General features: G+C 42.6%; 1 protein-coding gene across 1 annotated transcript in view; it reads right to left on the bottom strand.

The window, feature by feature from the left end:
• Positions 1–17932, bottom strand: part of Rsu1 (Ras suppressor protein 1) — a 164527-nt gene that overhangs the window by 139898 nt on the left and 6697 nt on the right. Inside the window, exon 3 of the mRNA XM_013014768.1 lies at positions 8723–8773. Within this exon, the coding sequence (XP_012870222.1) occupies positions 8723–8773 (51 nt within the window). The remainder of the gene's footprint in view (positions 1–8722; positions 8774–17932) is intronic.

Here is a 17932-nt window from a genome sequence, read left to right as displayed (position 1 = left end):
TAACCAGCAAAAAGCCAGAAGTAGTGGTAGGAGTGCTAGCCTTGAGCACAAAAGCCAAGCAAGAGCCCTAGCCCTGTAGCTCATGCCCCAGGACTGGCACATGCATATATGCATACACACATGCACACATGCATGCACACACACACACACACACACACACACCCCAAGGGGAGAAAAAAGAATGTTATACCCCAGTACAGTACTTACATGTACACATACACACACATACGCACATGTGTAAATTATTTATAAAACAGAAAGCCAACTGAATATTTATATACAGTCATGAGCCACGGAACATCTCAATGAACAGTGGACTGCCCACAGGAGAATGAAGAGTAATCACACAGGTTATAATGGTGTGATGACTCCATAGTCCAATGACATCAAAGCCATTGAGACATCCTAGAAAAAGCTATCACTTGTGTTGTGCGTGCTGAGTCCAGTCAGATAAAAATTTGGCACATGCTACATAACATTTGATAGCAATAATGAAGAACTACTGGTTCATACACCTGATCCACTACACATTTCACGGCTGTTATCCACTCCTACTTATCCACAAAGAAGTGTATAATAAACAGCAGCAACTGCACAGATGTTCCGTTTACCTGGTCTGTGACCACATCATTATTTTTCTGCTACTTAGTTTAATCTTGCATTGTTTAGTTCCTATGTCCATAGGAATGTTAGGCTAGATCATATTCACATCATGTGTGGCTATGAAGTTCTGTTTGACAGAAATTCAATTGTTAAAAAAAGAAAAGAAAGAAAAGCCTTTTCAAGATCAGTCCCCCAATGGGAAGTGACAGGGTCGCCTGTTCTGTCTCATTTCCTCCTTAGTCTACAACCATTCTCAAGTTGTCATGATTAATGTTGTTCTATTAAAAAAAAAATAGATTGTGGGAGGATTAACAATGCTACACTTGAGCCAGCTTCTTCTGGGATAGAGTGGACTTCAGGAAAGGGGAGTCTAGAATTATGTTCTGTGTTGGTTGATGGGGCGAGCGAGTGGTGTCCTGACTCAAGGTGAGACATTCTGGGCTCAAGCTTGTCCCACGAAGGGCCCGATGACTTTGATGTGAACAGGGGCTGAGCCCTGGGCCAAGGGATTGTCCCCTCCCTCCCTCCCCCCCAGCCCACGTGTCTCTTTCTTAAAGCCAAAACGAACAGCACACTCCCAACTGCAGGCCATTTTTCAAGGAGACTTGATGACTGAGACCAACAGATAGAGATTGGTTAATTAATAGCTGTCAGACTCAAAAATACTATGTGCATACTTTTTCAACTCCGATCTTTCAAACAAGGGCCCAGTAACAAACTGATAAATGTGCACTAATTTAAAAAATAAGCTATTGATCAAAGCACCTCTGTGTTGTACATATACCTGTGCTGGGTTAAAATGCAAACGGTAAGCTGTTTTGATATTGTCACAAGATAAATTCATGACACGGAGACAATTTATTTTGCATATTTCCCCTCATAGTTTAATTTCATACAAGCCCGACATGAGAACTTTTGCATACGGGATGACAAATCGTCTAGGAAAGAGAAAATAACCAGACACTTAGGAACAGCAAGGTCTTGGAAGAGCATTGAAGGTCATTCAGATAAATAGGTGCTGTTGATTTTTCTCATTCACCCCAACAATCTACTCTCTGCAGGGAAGGGTTTTACCTTATCACATGTTAAAAAATCTGCTTGATTTTCTTCATTAGATCTGCATATTTTGACAATGTAACATTTTCAGGTTTCCCATACTTAGTTCCTTCATAATAAGAATAATAGTAGTTGACAAATATGCATAAAATTTAGAAGTATTGTCTTAACTTCCCTATGCACGTAGAATGTTATCATCGGTTAAAAAAATTTTTTTAAATCATTAAAGGAAGTATCCTAGCATTTTGTTGTTTACTATAATTTCAAATTCATCAGTAAACTGCATCTAACAGGAATAGCTTTTTTTTTTTTTTTTTTTTTTGCTGGTCCTAGGGCTTGAACTCTGGACGGGCACAACTATCCCTAAGCTCCTTTTGCTCAAGACCAGTGCTCTACTTCTTAAACCACAGCTCTACTTTTGTTTGTTTGTTTTGGTTGTTAAGACTTTGGACTTTCTTGCTCAGGCTGGCTTTGTATTGCAATCCTCTGATCTCAGCCTCCTCAGTAGCTAGGATTACAGTCATGAGCCAACAGTGTCCCAGGTAGGAAATAAGTTTTTAAAAACTCATGCCCGTTGCTGTAAAACTTAGGATTACAATTACCCTATCATCTATTAAATGATAAGACAGAGCTACTAGGAAACTATAGACACTACTGGCAATGTCTCAGGACATCATTTGTGACCGTGAAAATTTCTACCTGCTAGTTAAACATTCTACATGACAACTAAAAGTTCAAACATAAACCAATGTCTGTGGCTTACATCTATAATTCTAGCAACTCAAGAAACTGAGATGTAAGAATCGCAGTTCAAAGCCAACCCAGGTAGAAAAGTCTATGAATAGACTCTTATCTCTAGTTCACTAGCAAAAAGCAACAAGTGAAGTTGTGGCTCGAGTGGTAGAACATAGGCTTTGGGGGGGGGGGGAGCTAAAGGACAGTGCCCCAGCCCTGAGTTCAAGCCCCAATACTGAAACCCACAGCAGGAAAACAGTGCAAAGCAGAAAACACAACTATTTCCTTCACAGATCCATATTCAGAGAAGGGTTCCATAAGTGGGTAGCTAGCTGTTCAATGACTACACAGAGAAAAAAAAGATAGATCTCTTGTATCTTCTGCTCAAAATGTTGAGTGCTGTGGCCAATGCCGGTGGTTCCTGCCTATAATCTTAGAAAGATGAGATCTGAGGACTGAGGTACAAAGCAGGCAGTAAAGTCCATGAAACTCTTATCTCTAATTAAGTGCCAAAAAGCCAGAGTGGTAGAGAAGCAGCCTTGAGCAAAAAAGCTCACCCAGGCCCTGAGTTCAAACCCCAAGCATGCACCCCCCCAAAAAAAAACAAAAAATGATGAGTGCTTACCTTTTATTATGCAGAAGATAAAATTGCTATTCTATCATTTAAGCTGCTGGCAGAATTAGCATGCAACAATATTTTCAAAACTTAGGAAAAGCTTTATGATCAACAATGAATGGCCAGCGGCTGTTTCAGCACCATGCAGAATTCAACCCTAGGCAAAATTCTGCTCCCTAGGCAATTACATTAGTGGTACAGTATAAGAAGCAACATAAATATGTGAAAATTTTTATAGTTTTTTTTAAATTAACATTTGATTATGTATCTATATATTTTAAACTCCCTCCTACCAGTAAAGAAAATCTCATATATACTCAATTTTTTAAAAATACCAGGTTGGGGGCAGGGGAGTGTAGATGTAGAGGTGGGAGGGAAGGGATGGTAGGGGAAAAACAAAGGAGGAGGCAACAATGCTTGATAAGAAATGTACTCATGACCTTGCTCATGTAATTGTAACCCCTCTGTACAGTATTTTCACAATTAAAAAAAAAAGAAAAAAATACCATAGAAGTTCATCTCTTCCAATTTAGGAAGATACTGGGAAAAGAAGAAATATTTCTCATGCAAGGAAGCAGTCACAGTAATTACCAAAAACCAAAATCCAATGATGACGAGAATCAAACAACAAAGCAACACATCTCTTTCTCTACAGAGCCATCACAAATGTGATGAAAAAGCATACTTTGTAAATGGCCATGGAAATATTGCCCGATGGTAGATGGCCAAGCCAAAGAGCAGGTACAAAGAATTTCCTGACAACACAGGGTTGGTTTTTAACATATAAGACCCACAGTAAGGGGAAAAAAATGTGTCTCAACTATGACCTCTAGTGGACAAGTCATATAATTGTTGTCTCCAAAAATTTTTTCAAAAGAAAACAAAACTAGGATACCCAAACCTAATAAAAACCTAAAGATGAGATTAAGGAGCCCAATGAAAAAGACATACAGCTAACCCTGACCTGAAAGGATTCAACCATGGGAAAGAGCTTTGGAAAGGGCAGGGCAGGGGGAACACAGGAAATGTCTTGTTTATGTTCAACATGCTTTGGGTACTTCTGTGGGGAAAAGAAGATAGGTTTCCTAACTTCAAGAAGCTTGTCATTGCTTATGGGTGGAACTTAGTAAGTAATTTCAATATGTAAAGCTAGTTTTCAGTGAAAGAGAAACAGACCAGCGAGCAGCGAGATCCAAAAAGGTAAGAGGAAAAAGGAAAATTCAGTGGGACAAGTCATCCAGGAAGTTTGCTGCATAGGGAAAAGAACCCCTTAGTGGTCCTGAGCCGGCTTGCCCTAGCTGAAGGGGCTCTGGGGGACCCTTCCACCATCCCAACACATCCCAGCTCAACTGTGATCACACAGACAAGGGGGATATCAAGACAGGACCCCATGTTACCCTGGGGTACCCACATTCCAACACAGGGGACATGACCCCATGGGGAATAAGACACACCAAGTCTGGAGGCCTCTCTTCACCTCAGCCCGTGTCCTTCTCTCCCCTTCTCTGATGCCTTTCTGCGTCCTTCAAGCAGGCACAAGCAGTTCAGGTAATGGCCGGAAGAGTCACTGTACCCCCAGCAACAGGCATCCAACCCAAGGAAGAAACAGTGCTGGCTATCAAACCTTGGCTATGGAGGGTCAGTAGTAGAAAGTTGCCTGGTTTTGCTCCCAGCACTGCTAACAAGAGAAGGATGGGAGAAGAGGTACAGGAGAGAGGAGGGAGGTTAGAGAGGGAAGGAGGGGAAGAAGAAAGAAGGAGGAGGAAGGGGAGGAGGAAGAGAAGGAAGAGGAGGAGGAAGAAAAGGGAGGAAGAAGAGAAGGGAAGGAGGGAAGAGTGAGGGAGGCAGACAGAGGTGGGAGGGAGGTGAACTTTTCTTTTGAACTTTGTTTTGAAAACACCTTTTGGGGGCTCCAGCCCCCACCTTTCCTATCAGCAGCAAGATCTGGGGAAAGGACCCAGGCCTGGGAAAAGAACAGACTTTGCCAACACCCAGTCCTGTGTCACCACCCCAAGCTCGCTTCTCACTGCAATACTGGTGAGGCTCTCCCAGTAACAGCCTTGACAATTCCATCATATTTTGATGTACATCAAAGAGATTATGAAGAGTGTCTGCTCACAGGAATGGGGCTGTGGCTCAGACAGGCAGAGGGTTTGTCAAGTATGCACAAAGCCCTGGGTTCAAACCCCAGCACTGATAAACATGAAAGCAGTGCTTTAGAAAGAGAAAATAAGTAGAGCTGGGCAATGGTGGCTCACACCTATAATCCTAGCTACTCAGGAGGCTGAGATATAAGGATCATGGTTCAAAGCCAGCCTGGGCAGGAAAGTCTGTGAGACTCTTATCTCCAATAAACCACCAGAAAACTGGAAGTGGCGTTGTGGCTCAAATGGTAGAGCACTCACCATGAGCTGAAGAGCTCAGGGACAGCACCTAGGCCCAGAGTTCAAGCCCCATGACCGATTAAAACAAAACAAAAAACAAAAAAAAAAAACAAATAGAGACTCAGACTTACATAAAAATAGGAAGACTGCCAAGAGGAATGGCTCACACCTATAATCCCAGTTACTAAGGGAGTCAGAGACCAAGAGGATCACAGAGTCCAGCCTCAGTATAAGTTCCAAAGATCCCATCTCAAAAAAACAACAAAAACAATGACAAAAAAAAAAAAATGAGCCGGGCACCCAGTGGCTCACACCTTTATTCCTAGAAACTCAGGAGGCTGAGATCTGAGGATCACGGTTCAAAGCCAGCTCAGGCAGGAAAGTCCATGAGACTCTTATTCCAATAAACCACTAGAAAACTGGAAGTGGCGCTGTGGCTCACGTGGTAGAGTGGCTTGCTTTGAGCTGAAGAGCACAGGGACAGCGCCCAGGCCCAGAGTTCAAGCCCCACGACTCACAAAAAAAAAAAAAAAAATGAACTGGTTATGGTGTTCTACTCCTGTCAGGTCAGCTACACAAGAAACATAGACTAGCAGTCTAGGCTAGGCTAGACCAAAACACTAGCTGACCCTCATCTGAAAGGACGAGGCTCAAGTAGTAAAGCATCTGCCTGGCAAGCGAGAGGCTCTGAGCAGCACCAAAAAACAACACAAAATAAAAATGTTCAATGGAATCTCAGGATCATCCAGGCCTCAAGTGCTTCTTCCTCCTGGCCTCACCTGTACTACCAGGAGCTGACCTTGGAAGCCAAAGAAATCAAGGTCAAATCAATCAGCAGGAAAGGGGACTTGAGCCCAGTGCTGCACAGATCAGATGCTCCTTAGGATGTTGACGCTAGCAAGTCCCAGCTTGCTTACGGAAGCTAGTCATTCATCCCATAAACAGGCAAGGGGAAATGTCAGAGGAGAGTGTAATTGGCCTAACAAGAGAAAAACACAAATACTTCCCCAAGATACAGGCTGAGATGAGGGGTTTGTCTTTGAAGTCCCAGTGGTTTTAATGTAGTTCTGTCAGCCAGTCCCTATTAAAACACCACGCAAGTGAAAGACACTGATTAGAATAAAAAGTGACAGGAGGGTGTGCTCCGCCACTTACATTTAATGCATATTTATAGTCTCATCAAATGGACATATTTACTATAAACACTCGAAAAAGAAAACCATAGCAAAGTCATTCATTTAAATGCCAGAAAAATAGGAAAAGATGCTAATTTGACCTTCGTGTCAGTGACACTTCATCCAGCTTGAAACAGAATTTACAAAGACAATTAATTAGCGTTTACTGGATTAGGTCAACAGCATCTCAAATAAACTGGAAAAAAATAAAATAAATAACAAAGCAAAACTAAAAAAAAAATCAAGGAGGGGGAAAAAAATAGGAAGTCCAAATTCTTTCCCAGCCAGCCCCTTTAACAGCCAACATACTTTAACTTATTTCTGCCTTTTCAAAAGTATCTGATATTACAGGGCTGGAGAAAGACACTGACCTATTGATTTTCTGAAATTTGTATCTTTGCAGATGCATAAAAAGAAATGAATGACAAGTATCTGCAAACACACACACACACACACACACACACACACCCAAGACCAGATAGATCAATGAATGCTATAATAGGAACAAAGCAGTGCTGGCGTTTGTGCTAAATTAATTGTAAGTGGTTTTGGTTCCCTAAAAGATACAGATGATCTAACACTGGGAGAGCTGAGCGACCAAGCAAGGCTTTTATAAACTGGGTAATGGAGATGGTCAGGGATTTCTGTGTGAAAAGTCTTGGGGAATTTAGAGATCCTACCATCCATTCTTCAAAAACAATGTGAATTGCCTGGGAGCCAGAATCAGGGTCTGTGGAAGGAGCAGTAGAACTAGCAATGCATTACTTGTGAGCAGCGGTCACACAAAACTTGGGGGACGGAAGGGGGCCCTCACTTTCAGCTTTCATGGCTCTACTTCTTAAATGGGACAATTGTTTCCCCCTGTCTTTTTCAGCCAACAAGTACTGGGCTAAACATGAACTCATCTGCCTGTTCCCCATACCTGAGGGGCATCATTCACTGCCAGTTCCTAATTCTCCGTAATCCACAGCTCGGTGACATCTCTCCGAGCTATCTGTAATGCACATGCTCATGCACACGCACACACATAAATTCATTCACAACACGACATTCCACTCGCTGTCATTGGACTCAGAAAGCTCCCGAACAAATTCTTGCCACGTGATTAGAAAAATCATTCAAGTCTGCAGGAAATATGGCAAGCAGCACGGAAATGACAGTCAATTAGGAGGGAGAAAGCAGAGAGGGTCGCTGTCATTAAAATCTTTAAAGCCTGTGCCCTAAGAATCAAAGGGCCCATCATTCACATAAGATATTAAAACAGAAATTAATTCTACTGCATATTAGCCAGAACAAAACTCTGCTGATGTCTGAGAAAAATATTTTTGGAAGACGATGAGGGAGGAAGACCAGTCTAAGAGTTTGAGAAATGCAATTGAAAATGCATGCAATTTATATAATTGTGTGGCATTTTTCCTTTATCAAGTAGGGAAGAAATGAATATTCAACACTTAATTCTTCCCCTCTGGAGAATGAAATATAACAGTTCTTATATATATATATATATATATATATATATATATATATATATATAAACTTTTTCCTTCTGTTTTTGTTTACTTTTACAAAGTGCTTTATTCCAAATATTAACTGTGATCACCTTTGTACTGCAGGATCATGACAAATTTAATCTCCTCTCACTTATTTTTTATAATAAGCATGTTATTTGTAAAGGTAATACAACTATTACATGAAAATACCTACTCCTTTAAAAATGAAAGAATGTGTTTTGCTTTTGAGATGGAAGTCTCACTCTGTTGCCTAGGCCACTTTCCAATTCCTGGGCTCAAGTGATCCTCCTGCCTCAGCCTCCAGAGAAGCAGGAGTTATAGATGTGTGCCACCACACCCAGCTCGGTATTGCTTGAAAAGTTTTTGTCATGAAATGCTAACCAATTCCCAGACGGTTGTAGTCTGCCCAGCACTTACCAGCCTTGAATACAACTATTTTCTCTCTTAAGTTTATACACAGGATAGAAAAGAATTGTCCAAGTAGAACCAAGTACAAAATATGCATCTTCTTTGTTATCACCTAACTAAACTTCTAAGTTCCCCCAAATAGTCATTTGTCTCTTTACAGGAAATAGCAACAGAAAATACCATTAAATGACCTAAAAGTGAGACACTAGAGAAATGAGAAGAAAGTTAACTTACTTGTTAATTTGTTGTGGCTGAGGACCAGTTGCGTGATATGAGACAGGGTGACTGTAAAAAGAAAAATAAAAGAGAAAGAAAATCACAGTCAGAAAATGTGTCCACGTTATGCTTAACCCCTTCCCTCCACCAGGTAACTTGTTACAAGGATCTTTCACAGATTGAAGTGGTATTGCTGAACACAGTCGCTCACCTAACACGTATCTGCTAAATGTTCTGCTTAATGAACAAGGAGTCAAGCAATTAATGGTGCAATCATCACAGCCAGGTAGAGCTAATGAGATCTATGTCACGAGATCAAACTTAACGAGGGCCAGTTAACTTTGCTTGGCAACCTGGTCCTCTGGCCTAACCTGGCCATCCATCTCAATAATGTACCACTCAGAAGAACCAGCCGAGAGTGCAGAGAAGCAGAGAGGCCTCGTCCAGGATTAAAAACCATTGCATCAAAACAGGATCATCATCTCACGGAAGGCCAGCGGGCTGCGGGCTCCGTGACCCACGTCTAGCCTTCACCACCATTCCTAGGTAATCCACCTGTACCCCATCAGACGGCCCAAGTGAACCCCTCCAGAACCTCCTCAGCACAGACACGGGTTCAAGTTGCACAGCGCTGATCTGAAATGCAGATGGTGATGGGTCTCCAACGTGTATTATAAAAATTTCATCTGCTCAACAAGATGGCATTTGCTAAAGAATGGGGTTGTTCCCCCCCCTTAACTATAAAGGATGAAAATATACCCAGATAAATTTGAAAAAGAAAAAGAAAACTGTGACTTTTCTTCTTTCATTAAATTCTAAAACTTCTCAGTGATTAACCACCAGGCTTTTCAGCTGCTGGCCGATTCTCTTCCCCTTGAAAACTACTGCGAATTAGGGGGGAAACAGGATGGAGATTTTGAAGCTAAGCTAGCTTGTTCCTCACTAAACTTTGAATGTCCTCAACTCTGAATGTGCTCCATGGTTCCCCAACTAGCATACTCTTGTCCCTCACAAGATGTGGCAAGGCTGACTTTTATTATCATTATGATTACTATTATCATTATCATTATGATTATTATTACACCTGTGCCTGATAGAAAAATCAAACATTTCCCAAATATGCTTTGCATATATTCATGCTGGATGACAATGGTCTAAATCACTTCTCAGGTGGGAAGAGATCCAGAATATAAATGAACAACACAGACCAATGCAGCAGCCATGTTGCTGTTGAGAAATCATGCTTCATTCATTTGTATGGCTCTGCTGTTTGCTCTTTTAGTCCAGGGTCATAAGCCCTTGGTGTTTATACTGATGCTCTCAAAGTGAGCCTCATGGGGCCAATGGAGGTCTGTGCAGCCTAGCATCTGAGTCCTGTGGCCATACCACCACTGTTCCTGAGCACACCCTTGCTGGCCAACGTCTGGTACTCAAGTGTATCTTGTATGTTTTCCATATGTTTTCCTGGGATCAGTGATTTCTCCAAGAGGCTCTTGGGCCTTTCTATAGGAGAGGACTAAAAGACCCTAAACGTGCCCATAGTTATGGGGAGGTAGGTCACTACTCTCAGCCTATCACAGTGGCTAGAGGTAAAGCGCTCTCTCTCTCTCTCTTTCTCTCTCTCTCTCTCTCTCTCTCTCACACACACACACACACACACATACACACACTTTATACCTGTAGTGATTTCACTATTTCCTTACATTATTAAAAACTATGAGTTCATCCCCAATATATCCCATTCCTGTACATCACAGGACTCCTCTTCATTTTCTCCCTCCACATCTGTAATTCCCATTTCGGACAGGAAGAACTCTGCTTTCCATTATTTTTTTTAATGGATTCACTCTTTAATTAAAACCGCTACACACAAATACACAGAACAGTTATCTTACGGGGAGATCCGCTCCCATCACAGGGCTCTGTGTTCATGCTCAACTCCCCTGGAAGTCCAGTACTCATTCCTAGTACAAGTGGGCTACCCCTGCATCCACCCCAGGATCGGCCTGCTTATACTGTGCAGAGATACACAGATTGCTAGCCCACATCTGGATCCAGGGTCTAGTTGGGTCATGTGACTAAGCAAGTACAAAAGGCACTGCTGGACATTTCTGCCTAGGTCCTGCTAGAACCAAGAATCCTCAGACACAGCCTTTGGCTCATCATCTGGAGACATACGGGCCCTGTGCACCTAACAAGCAGTCCCAAGAGTCTCTGGGGTTGGTGGGGAAGCCCCTCATCTACTTTCTTATTCTGATAGTTACATGCTTCCTTTCCTGTCCCACTTAATGGCTTTAGGATGGATTGGTGTGTGTGTACACACACACACACACACACACACACACAAAATGGAATTTTATCCACTAGAATTGTATCATTTGCAAAGAAATGGAAGGACATGGAAAAGAATTATGTTCAGTCCCAGGGAGACAAAGGATACATGTGTCTTCTCCTGTGTGGAAGGCAGAAATTATAAATGTGTACATAAACACTTCGGGATTGTGTGCAAGCGTACACAAATGTGTTCCCCCAAATATGGTATGCTCAGGGGAGAATTCATGCTGTGTAGTGCCTTAGAAAGGCTAACTTGCAGAACAACAAAATGAGTATCGGGAAACAGGTTCTCAAAAGATGGGAGGTAGGGCCGCGGGGAGACAAAGAGAGACAGTGGGGGAGAACACAGCCTAATAGTCAATGAAATCCTACAAGATGAAGCAAATTGAGGGGAGGGGTAAGGTAGGAAGGGGTGGAGGAGAATGATAAAAAGTGTGAGGTAGTCATCCAGATACCTTATATTCATAAACTTCTCCTTTGTACAACAATAAGGCAAATATAATTTAATTGTTTAAAAAAAAAAAACCATGACAGCAACTTCCTACATCATGCTTAAGATGGTAGATGCTACAGAAAACCTCACACATCTTTATGGGTAAGGGTGAAGACTTTCTTGTCCACTAAATAAAGGAAGGATTCCTCTATCTCTTAGGTATATAATCTGGCACGAAACCTTCAAGAAACCTTGAAACGCTCCCGCATATCCAGCAAGATGAATTGGACATTGAGATGAATCTGTTCGGATTACGGTCAGCTTCTTGGAGAGCAAAGTGACAATTATCCCAAGGATGTAGCTCGATGACAGGGTGCCTGCCTTGTATGCACAAGTCCCTGGGTTCCAGCCCCAGTGCCACAAGAAACAAACAGCCGGGATTATGGCAAAGCTAGGCTTTCTCCTGAATGGATGAATTCAATGTAGTGTCTCCTCCCATATTGTTCCTCACTCCTACCTTTTAGGGACTCAAATGTTTATGTCTCTCCAAATTCACATGTTGAAGCACTAACCCCCAGGGATTTTTCTCTTACTGTGACCTCCTAGTCTGTCATATTTCTGTTCAAGCAACCCAACCGATAAAGACATACTCCACGGTCCAAAGTGATCGCCCAGGGCTAACCATCATGCTATACTTCCCTTAGGAAAACAAAAAGGAAAAAAGTGGGTTTTTTTATTTTGTTGTTGCTGGGTTGTTATTTTTTTTAATTCTTTTAAGGATAACTCCAGGAAGTTACAAACGGGATTTCCACTTACAAGCAATTAATCAAAATTCAAAAGTACAGGAATGCCTAATTACAAGGTGTGGGGGCGATGTGGGAAATGTGGTCTCCTCCAGGCAATCATGGGCCCCACAAAAATTAAGAGTTCTGTTGTCAAGAAAGATGGGACAAACTTGCAGATAATTAACAGTCTTTCATACTGGAATTTTCCAAAGATATCGCAAGTAACTAATTAGAAAGGAAAAAAAAAAAAACAACTGTTACGCTCTCCTCAATGAAAAGCCAAGTTCACAGTGACAGATTTAATGAGGAAAATTCATTCTTGTCAATCAGCCCACTGTGTCTGACCCACAAACACTTAGCAGGAGAGAAAGTAACAAGGTTGAAAAGTTGGTGTTTTCTTGAGTAGTTTGATTGTTGCTTTACCTGACCACACCAGTAGAAAGGTTTTTCTGTTTGTTTGTTTTTCTGTTTTGTCTTGTTTTGGCGGGTCTCAGGGCTTGAACTCTGGGTCTGGGTGCTGTCCCTTTTGTGCTCAAAGCCAGTCTCCCCCACTTGAGCCATAGCTCCACTTCCAGTTTTTTGGTGATTCATTGGAGATAAGGAGTCTCATGGACTTTCCCTGCCCAGGCTGGCTTCAAAACATGATCCACAAATCTCAGCCTCATGAGTAGCTAGAATTATAAGCAGGAGCCACGGGCATCCGGCTGAACATGTAATTTTTCTTACTATTGTTACAGGGCTATAAGCCAAAGTAGGTTAAGATGGAGAGAAATTAGAACAGAGAAAGGGGGAAAGTTAATGAAAGAGCTTTGAAAGAAACACATATTTAGGGCAACAAAAGACTGCAGGCAAGAACCACAGGGAGAGAGCAGTTAAGCTAGAAAGAAACAGGAAGACGTCACAAAGCACGGATGCACACAGACCAAGCAGCAATGCGTGCATTTGTCCAACCAGCCACCGCTGGGAGAGAGTAGCTCGTTTCGAGTCTCCTAAGGCAAGTGGCACTGTGAGAAAAATACAAAAGCTGTACGAAGTAGAATGGATTATTTATGAGTTCAAAAGCCAAGTTAGGCACAGGTGGCTCATGCCTGTAAACCCAGGAGGCTAAGATCTAGGGATTTTGGTTCAAAGCCAGCCCAGGCAGAAAAAGTCGGTGTGAGACGCTTATCTCCAGTGAGATAACCAGAAAACTGGAAGTAGAGCTGTGGCTCAAAGTGATAGAGCACTAGCCTTGAGTAAAAGTGCTCAGAGACAGTGCCCAGGTCTTGAGTTCAAGACTCACAGCCAACGAAAATAACAGAGTCCAAGACCCTCCCCCTGCCCACTGTCAAAGATGTCTAAGGATGGAAATGGACAACTTGTGACCCATTCCTGTTGTGACCACATCAGGGTAGGAGGCTTACCAGTGTGTGAATAGCACACCACAGGTCCTGCTCACCAGAAACTATTAAGAATGAGCTCCTTGGGCTGGGAAGGTGGCTCAGTGGTAGAGCGCTTGCCTTGCATGCTCGAGGCCCTGAGTTTGATTCCTCAGCACCACGTAAGAAAAAAGCTGGAAGTGGCGCTGTGGCTCAAGTGGTAGAGCCCTAGCCTTGAGCTGAAAAGCTGAGGGACAGTGCCCAGGCCCAGAGTTCAGGCCCCACAACCGAACCTCCCCCCCCGCCCCCCCCCAAAAAAAGAATGAGCTCCACACCTCACCTTGCTTTACCCTCCCCCTCCAAAACCAACGAGAACAAACTGCTACCAAAATTCCATAGGCGATATTCAACCAGAATTGAATGCATTTCAAAATTACACAACTAACTAGGAAAATGTGTTGACATACATGTTTTAGTGACTTGACTATTTGGTTCATCTCCAGTCTCTTAAGAGTTGGTTGGGGGTTGGGAGGCGGGGGTGGGAAGAGAGCGGGAGGCTGACAACCTAGAACTCCAGGGACTAGAGCAGAAGGGTCATAAGTTCTAAACCAGTCTGGGCTATTGAGACTCTGACTCAAAAATTAAAAAAAAAAAAGTTATCCATTGGATAAAACCAAAATGAACAACAGGAAGTAAACTTTCATGGTGTGTTATAGTTTCTTCCCCTTCATCCCTCTCTTCCTCTCTTCTCCTCCCCTGTCCTTTTTACCTTCCATCTTTATTTCTTGTTTCCTTTTTATTTTTTGGGTGCCAGTCCTAGGGCTGGAACTCAGGGCCTGTGTGCTGAGCATTTTTTGCTCAAGACTAGTGTTTTACCACTTAAGTCACAGCCCACTCCAGGTTTTGGGGTTTTTTTTGGGGGGGGGGGTTGTGGATTTTTGTGCTTCACTGGAAGTAACAGTCTCACAAGCTTTCCTGCATGGGCTGGCTTTGAATCTCAATCCTCAGTTCTCAGCTTCCTGAGTAGCTAGGATTATAGATGTGAATGAGCAGCACCCAGGTCTTTTTTTTTTTTTTTAATGATAGGATATAACTATGAAGCCCAGGAATCTGTGAGGCTTCAAACTCTCTAGTTTTGGGACTAAAGCTATGCATAACAGTCAAACTGACCATCTTTAGGTTTCAAATGCAAGGTTCTGTGACGAAGGCCACAAAAACTTGAATGTCACCCTCAGTTCATTTATAGACACTATATACCAAAGGGAAGCAACTATCACCCAAAAAGCATTTCTATCACCTGAAAGCAAATGGCTCATGATTTTTCCCCCCCTAGGACTGAAGCTTGAACTCAGGGCCTCATGCTCTTGCTCAGCCTTTTCACTCATGGCTGGTTCTCTAGCACTGAGGTCACGTCTCCATTTCTAGCTTTTTAATGGTTATTTGGAGATGAAGACCCTCTCAGATTTGTCTCAGCCTCCTCTGTGGCTAGGATTATAGTCATGAGCCAGTGGCAGCTTGCCATTCTTTGGTGGCTCTTAGGGTATGAAATGTAATACACCAGAAGAAACCCTCCCTCTTGGGATATTCTAACTGGCTAGCTTATTTTACAACTCCAGGGGCACACTGTTCAAAATCTGTGCAATTCCCCAGATTACCTTCTTGACAGTAGCACCTTCTGGAAACCACGACAGGGCAAGAATTATCTTGATGGGGTTGGTGGCACGGCTCAGGTAGGAGAGCAACAGCCAATGAGCAAAAGCGTCAGCTACTAAGTTCCAGCCTCAGTCTCAGACAACAACAACAACAATAATAATAATAATTAACTTGAACTTACTACATAGGTAATAAAAATAGCTTTTCCAGTATAGCTAGCTGCTGGGTTAGAAACAGTCCCAGCCTGAGATGACCCTGTTGGCGAGGCTCCATAGGAAGGAGAGTCTGGCCTGGTGTCTACATCGATGCTGACAGATCTGAGTTCTCCATCTCGATTATACACGATTAATATGGCAGCCCATGTCGCCTCGCTGAAGTTATTTCACCCTGGGTAGAAGACTGGAGATCCAGACCTGCGTAAATATGCAGGCTCGGCCCATACTTTAAAATAAAGACGGACAATATAAATATTTGATACCGAAACATAATACAAGTAATGTATTCATCAACACACTCAGAATAGTTTAAGATTTTTCTTTCAAATCTTGTACATGATTTAAAGCTTCAAAACCACCATTGGGGAACTGAAAAGCTTTTCTCTCCCAACTATTTGCTGTGCAGGTTTGGAGACATTTTAGTGGTTAAAGTTCTCAAAATAATTGGTCACTTGAGTGAATTCTACTATTTATGGTGCTAAAGAGTCTAGCCACCACAATGAGCTAATTAAATAACTAGATGGTGATCACCAGGAGGGCTGTGAGGATTAAAAGAAGTAATGCAGGCAGGCACCAGTACCTCACACCTGTACTCCTAGCTACTCAGGAGGCTGAGATCTAAAGATCGAGGTTCAAAGCCAGACAGAAATCTTGTGGGACTCTTATCTCCAAGTAACAGCCCAAAAGCCAGAAGTGGAACTGTGGCTCAATGGTAGAGCACCTGATTTGAAAGGGGGGGAAAAAAAGTCAAGTAAAAATGAGGCCCTGAATTCGATCCTCATACTGGCATAATCAACCAATCAATCAATCAATCAATTAATCAATCACTAATAGGAAACAAAGTGAAATAATAAAAGGTAATGCATAGAAAAACTTGGCACCATGGTATATAGCATACCATACGTAATACACTCTATATAAAAAATGCCTGTCCTAGGGCTTGAATTCAGAGCCTAGGCGCTGTCCCTGAGCTTCTAGGCCCTGTCCCTAAGCTGTTTTGGCTCAAGGCTAGCATTCTACCACTTTAGCCACAGTTCTGCTTTCAGCTTTTTCACAGTAGTTTCATTGGCGCTGAGTTTCACATTCTTTCTTTCCCTGATTGGTTTCAAATGGTGGTCCTCAGTTCTCTGCCTCCTGAGTAGCTAGGATTACAAGCGTGAACCACTAGTGCCCAGCTTATATAATAATATTCTTTGATAGTACAATTATATTCTAATATCCTTCAATCTTTCTAACACAAGGCACACACTTGTAGAATGTAAACATATAGTAAAGAAGTGGCTCTTATGTGGCTTGAAAAACTTAATAGGAAAATGTACAAAGCCACAATTCATATACTGCAGTGGAAAATCATGTTACCGTTTGCTGGTTCACAGTATGTCCTGAAAAACTGAGACCCTAAATACTCCTAGTGAACTCTCCTATGTGATTTGCCTTTCATTTGGTCCAATTATAAGCTACTTGGAGTCCAAAAGAATAATGAATAGAGATGCAGAGAAATGCACGGAAACAAAACAGCGCTCCAGGTCAGGTACAAGCAGTACTGCTCGGACCCCATTCAGTGTCTGAGGTTCATTCTGTCTTCTCACAAACCTGCATTTCTCCCTCTCAAGAGTTTCCCATACCTTCCTGCATGAAGCATCTTAAGCTAATGTTCAAAGTCAGAAAATAGAAGAAATGAAGAAGCGGTATTAAAACAATCTTACATGTAATCATCAAATCCACATAAGATGAACAGTTTCTTGGGAAACTAAAGAAAGGAGCAGGCTGGGCAGACGCGTCTCACTTGGTGATGATGTGGCCTCCAGGTTTTCTCCCATAGTTAGCACTGGGCAAGAGTCCTTTCACCCCCCAGTCTCCAAGACAACGGGCGAGCCCAAGGCTGCATTTTGACTACCACAAGGTCTGAAAGAAAATGAATGCCCTGGGCTACAGCAGACCTGTCCCAGATCCCTCTGGAAATCACCAGTCCTTTCTCAGCAAGGCTAGGATGCCACCACATGACACAGAGTTACAAAAGGTAGCTGTCATTCATACACCATGGGCAAACTCTGATGCAGGCAGCCAAGAGGACCAATGGGCCGAGGCCAGAGATGACGTGTATCACAGTGTGGCAGCATGACTCCGCACACACTTCCCGCAGCAGGCCTGAGCACGCGTGGTGAGAGCTACGATTCCCCAGTTCCTCCATGTATGACTGGATTTGAGAGCAGGGTCTTGGAGGAGCTGCTGAAGTCAGGAACTTAAGAAAGTAAAGCCATTTTCCTTCATGGCTTTACCAATAACCAAAACAAAATGCTATTGAACACGATTACGCATCACACACTAATGAAAGCCATGGAAACTGGACCAGAGGATAGAATTCCATTCTATTCCCTTTCCTTCCTCCCTCTCTTCCTCCCTTCCTCCCTCTCTTCCTTCCTCCCTCTCTTCCTTCCTTCCTTCCTAAC

Source organism: Dipodomys ordii, unplaced genomic scaffold, assembly GCF_000151885.1.
Source record: "Dipodomys ordii isolate 6190 unplaced genomic scaffold, Dord_2.0 Scaffold24, whole genome shotgun sequence".
Lineage (NCBI taxonomy): Eukaryota > Metazoa > Chordata > Mammalia > Rodentia > Heteromyidae > Dipodomys > Dipodomys ordii.
Note: the sequence above shows the minus strand (reverse complement) of the source record. Positions and strands in the feature narration are given on the sequence as shown.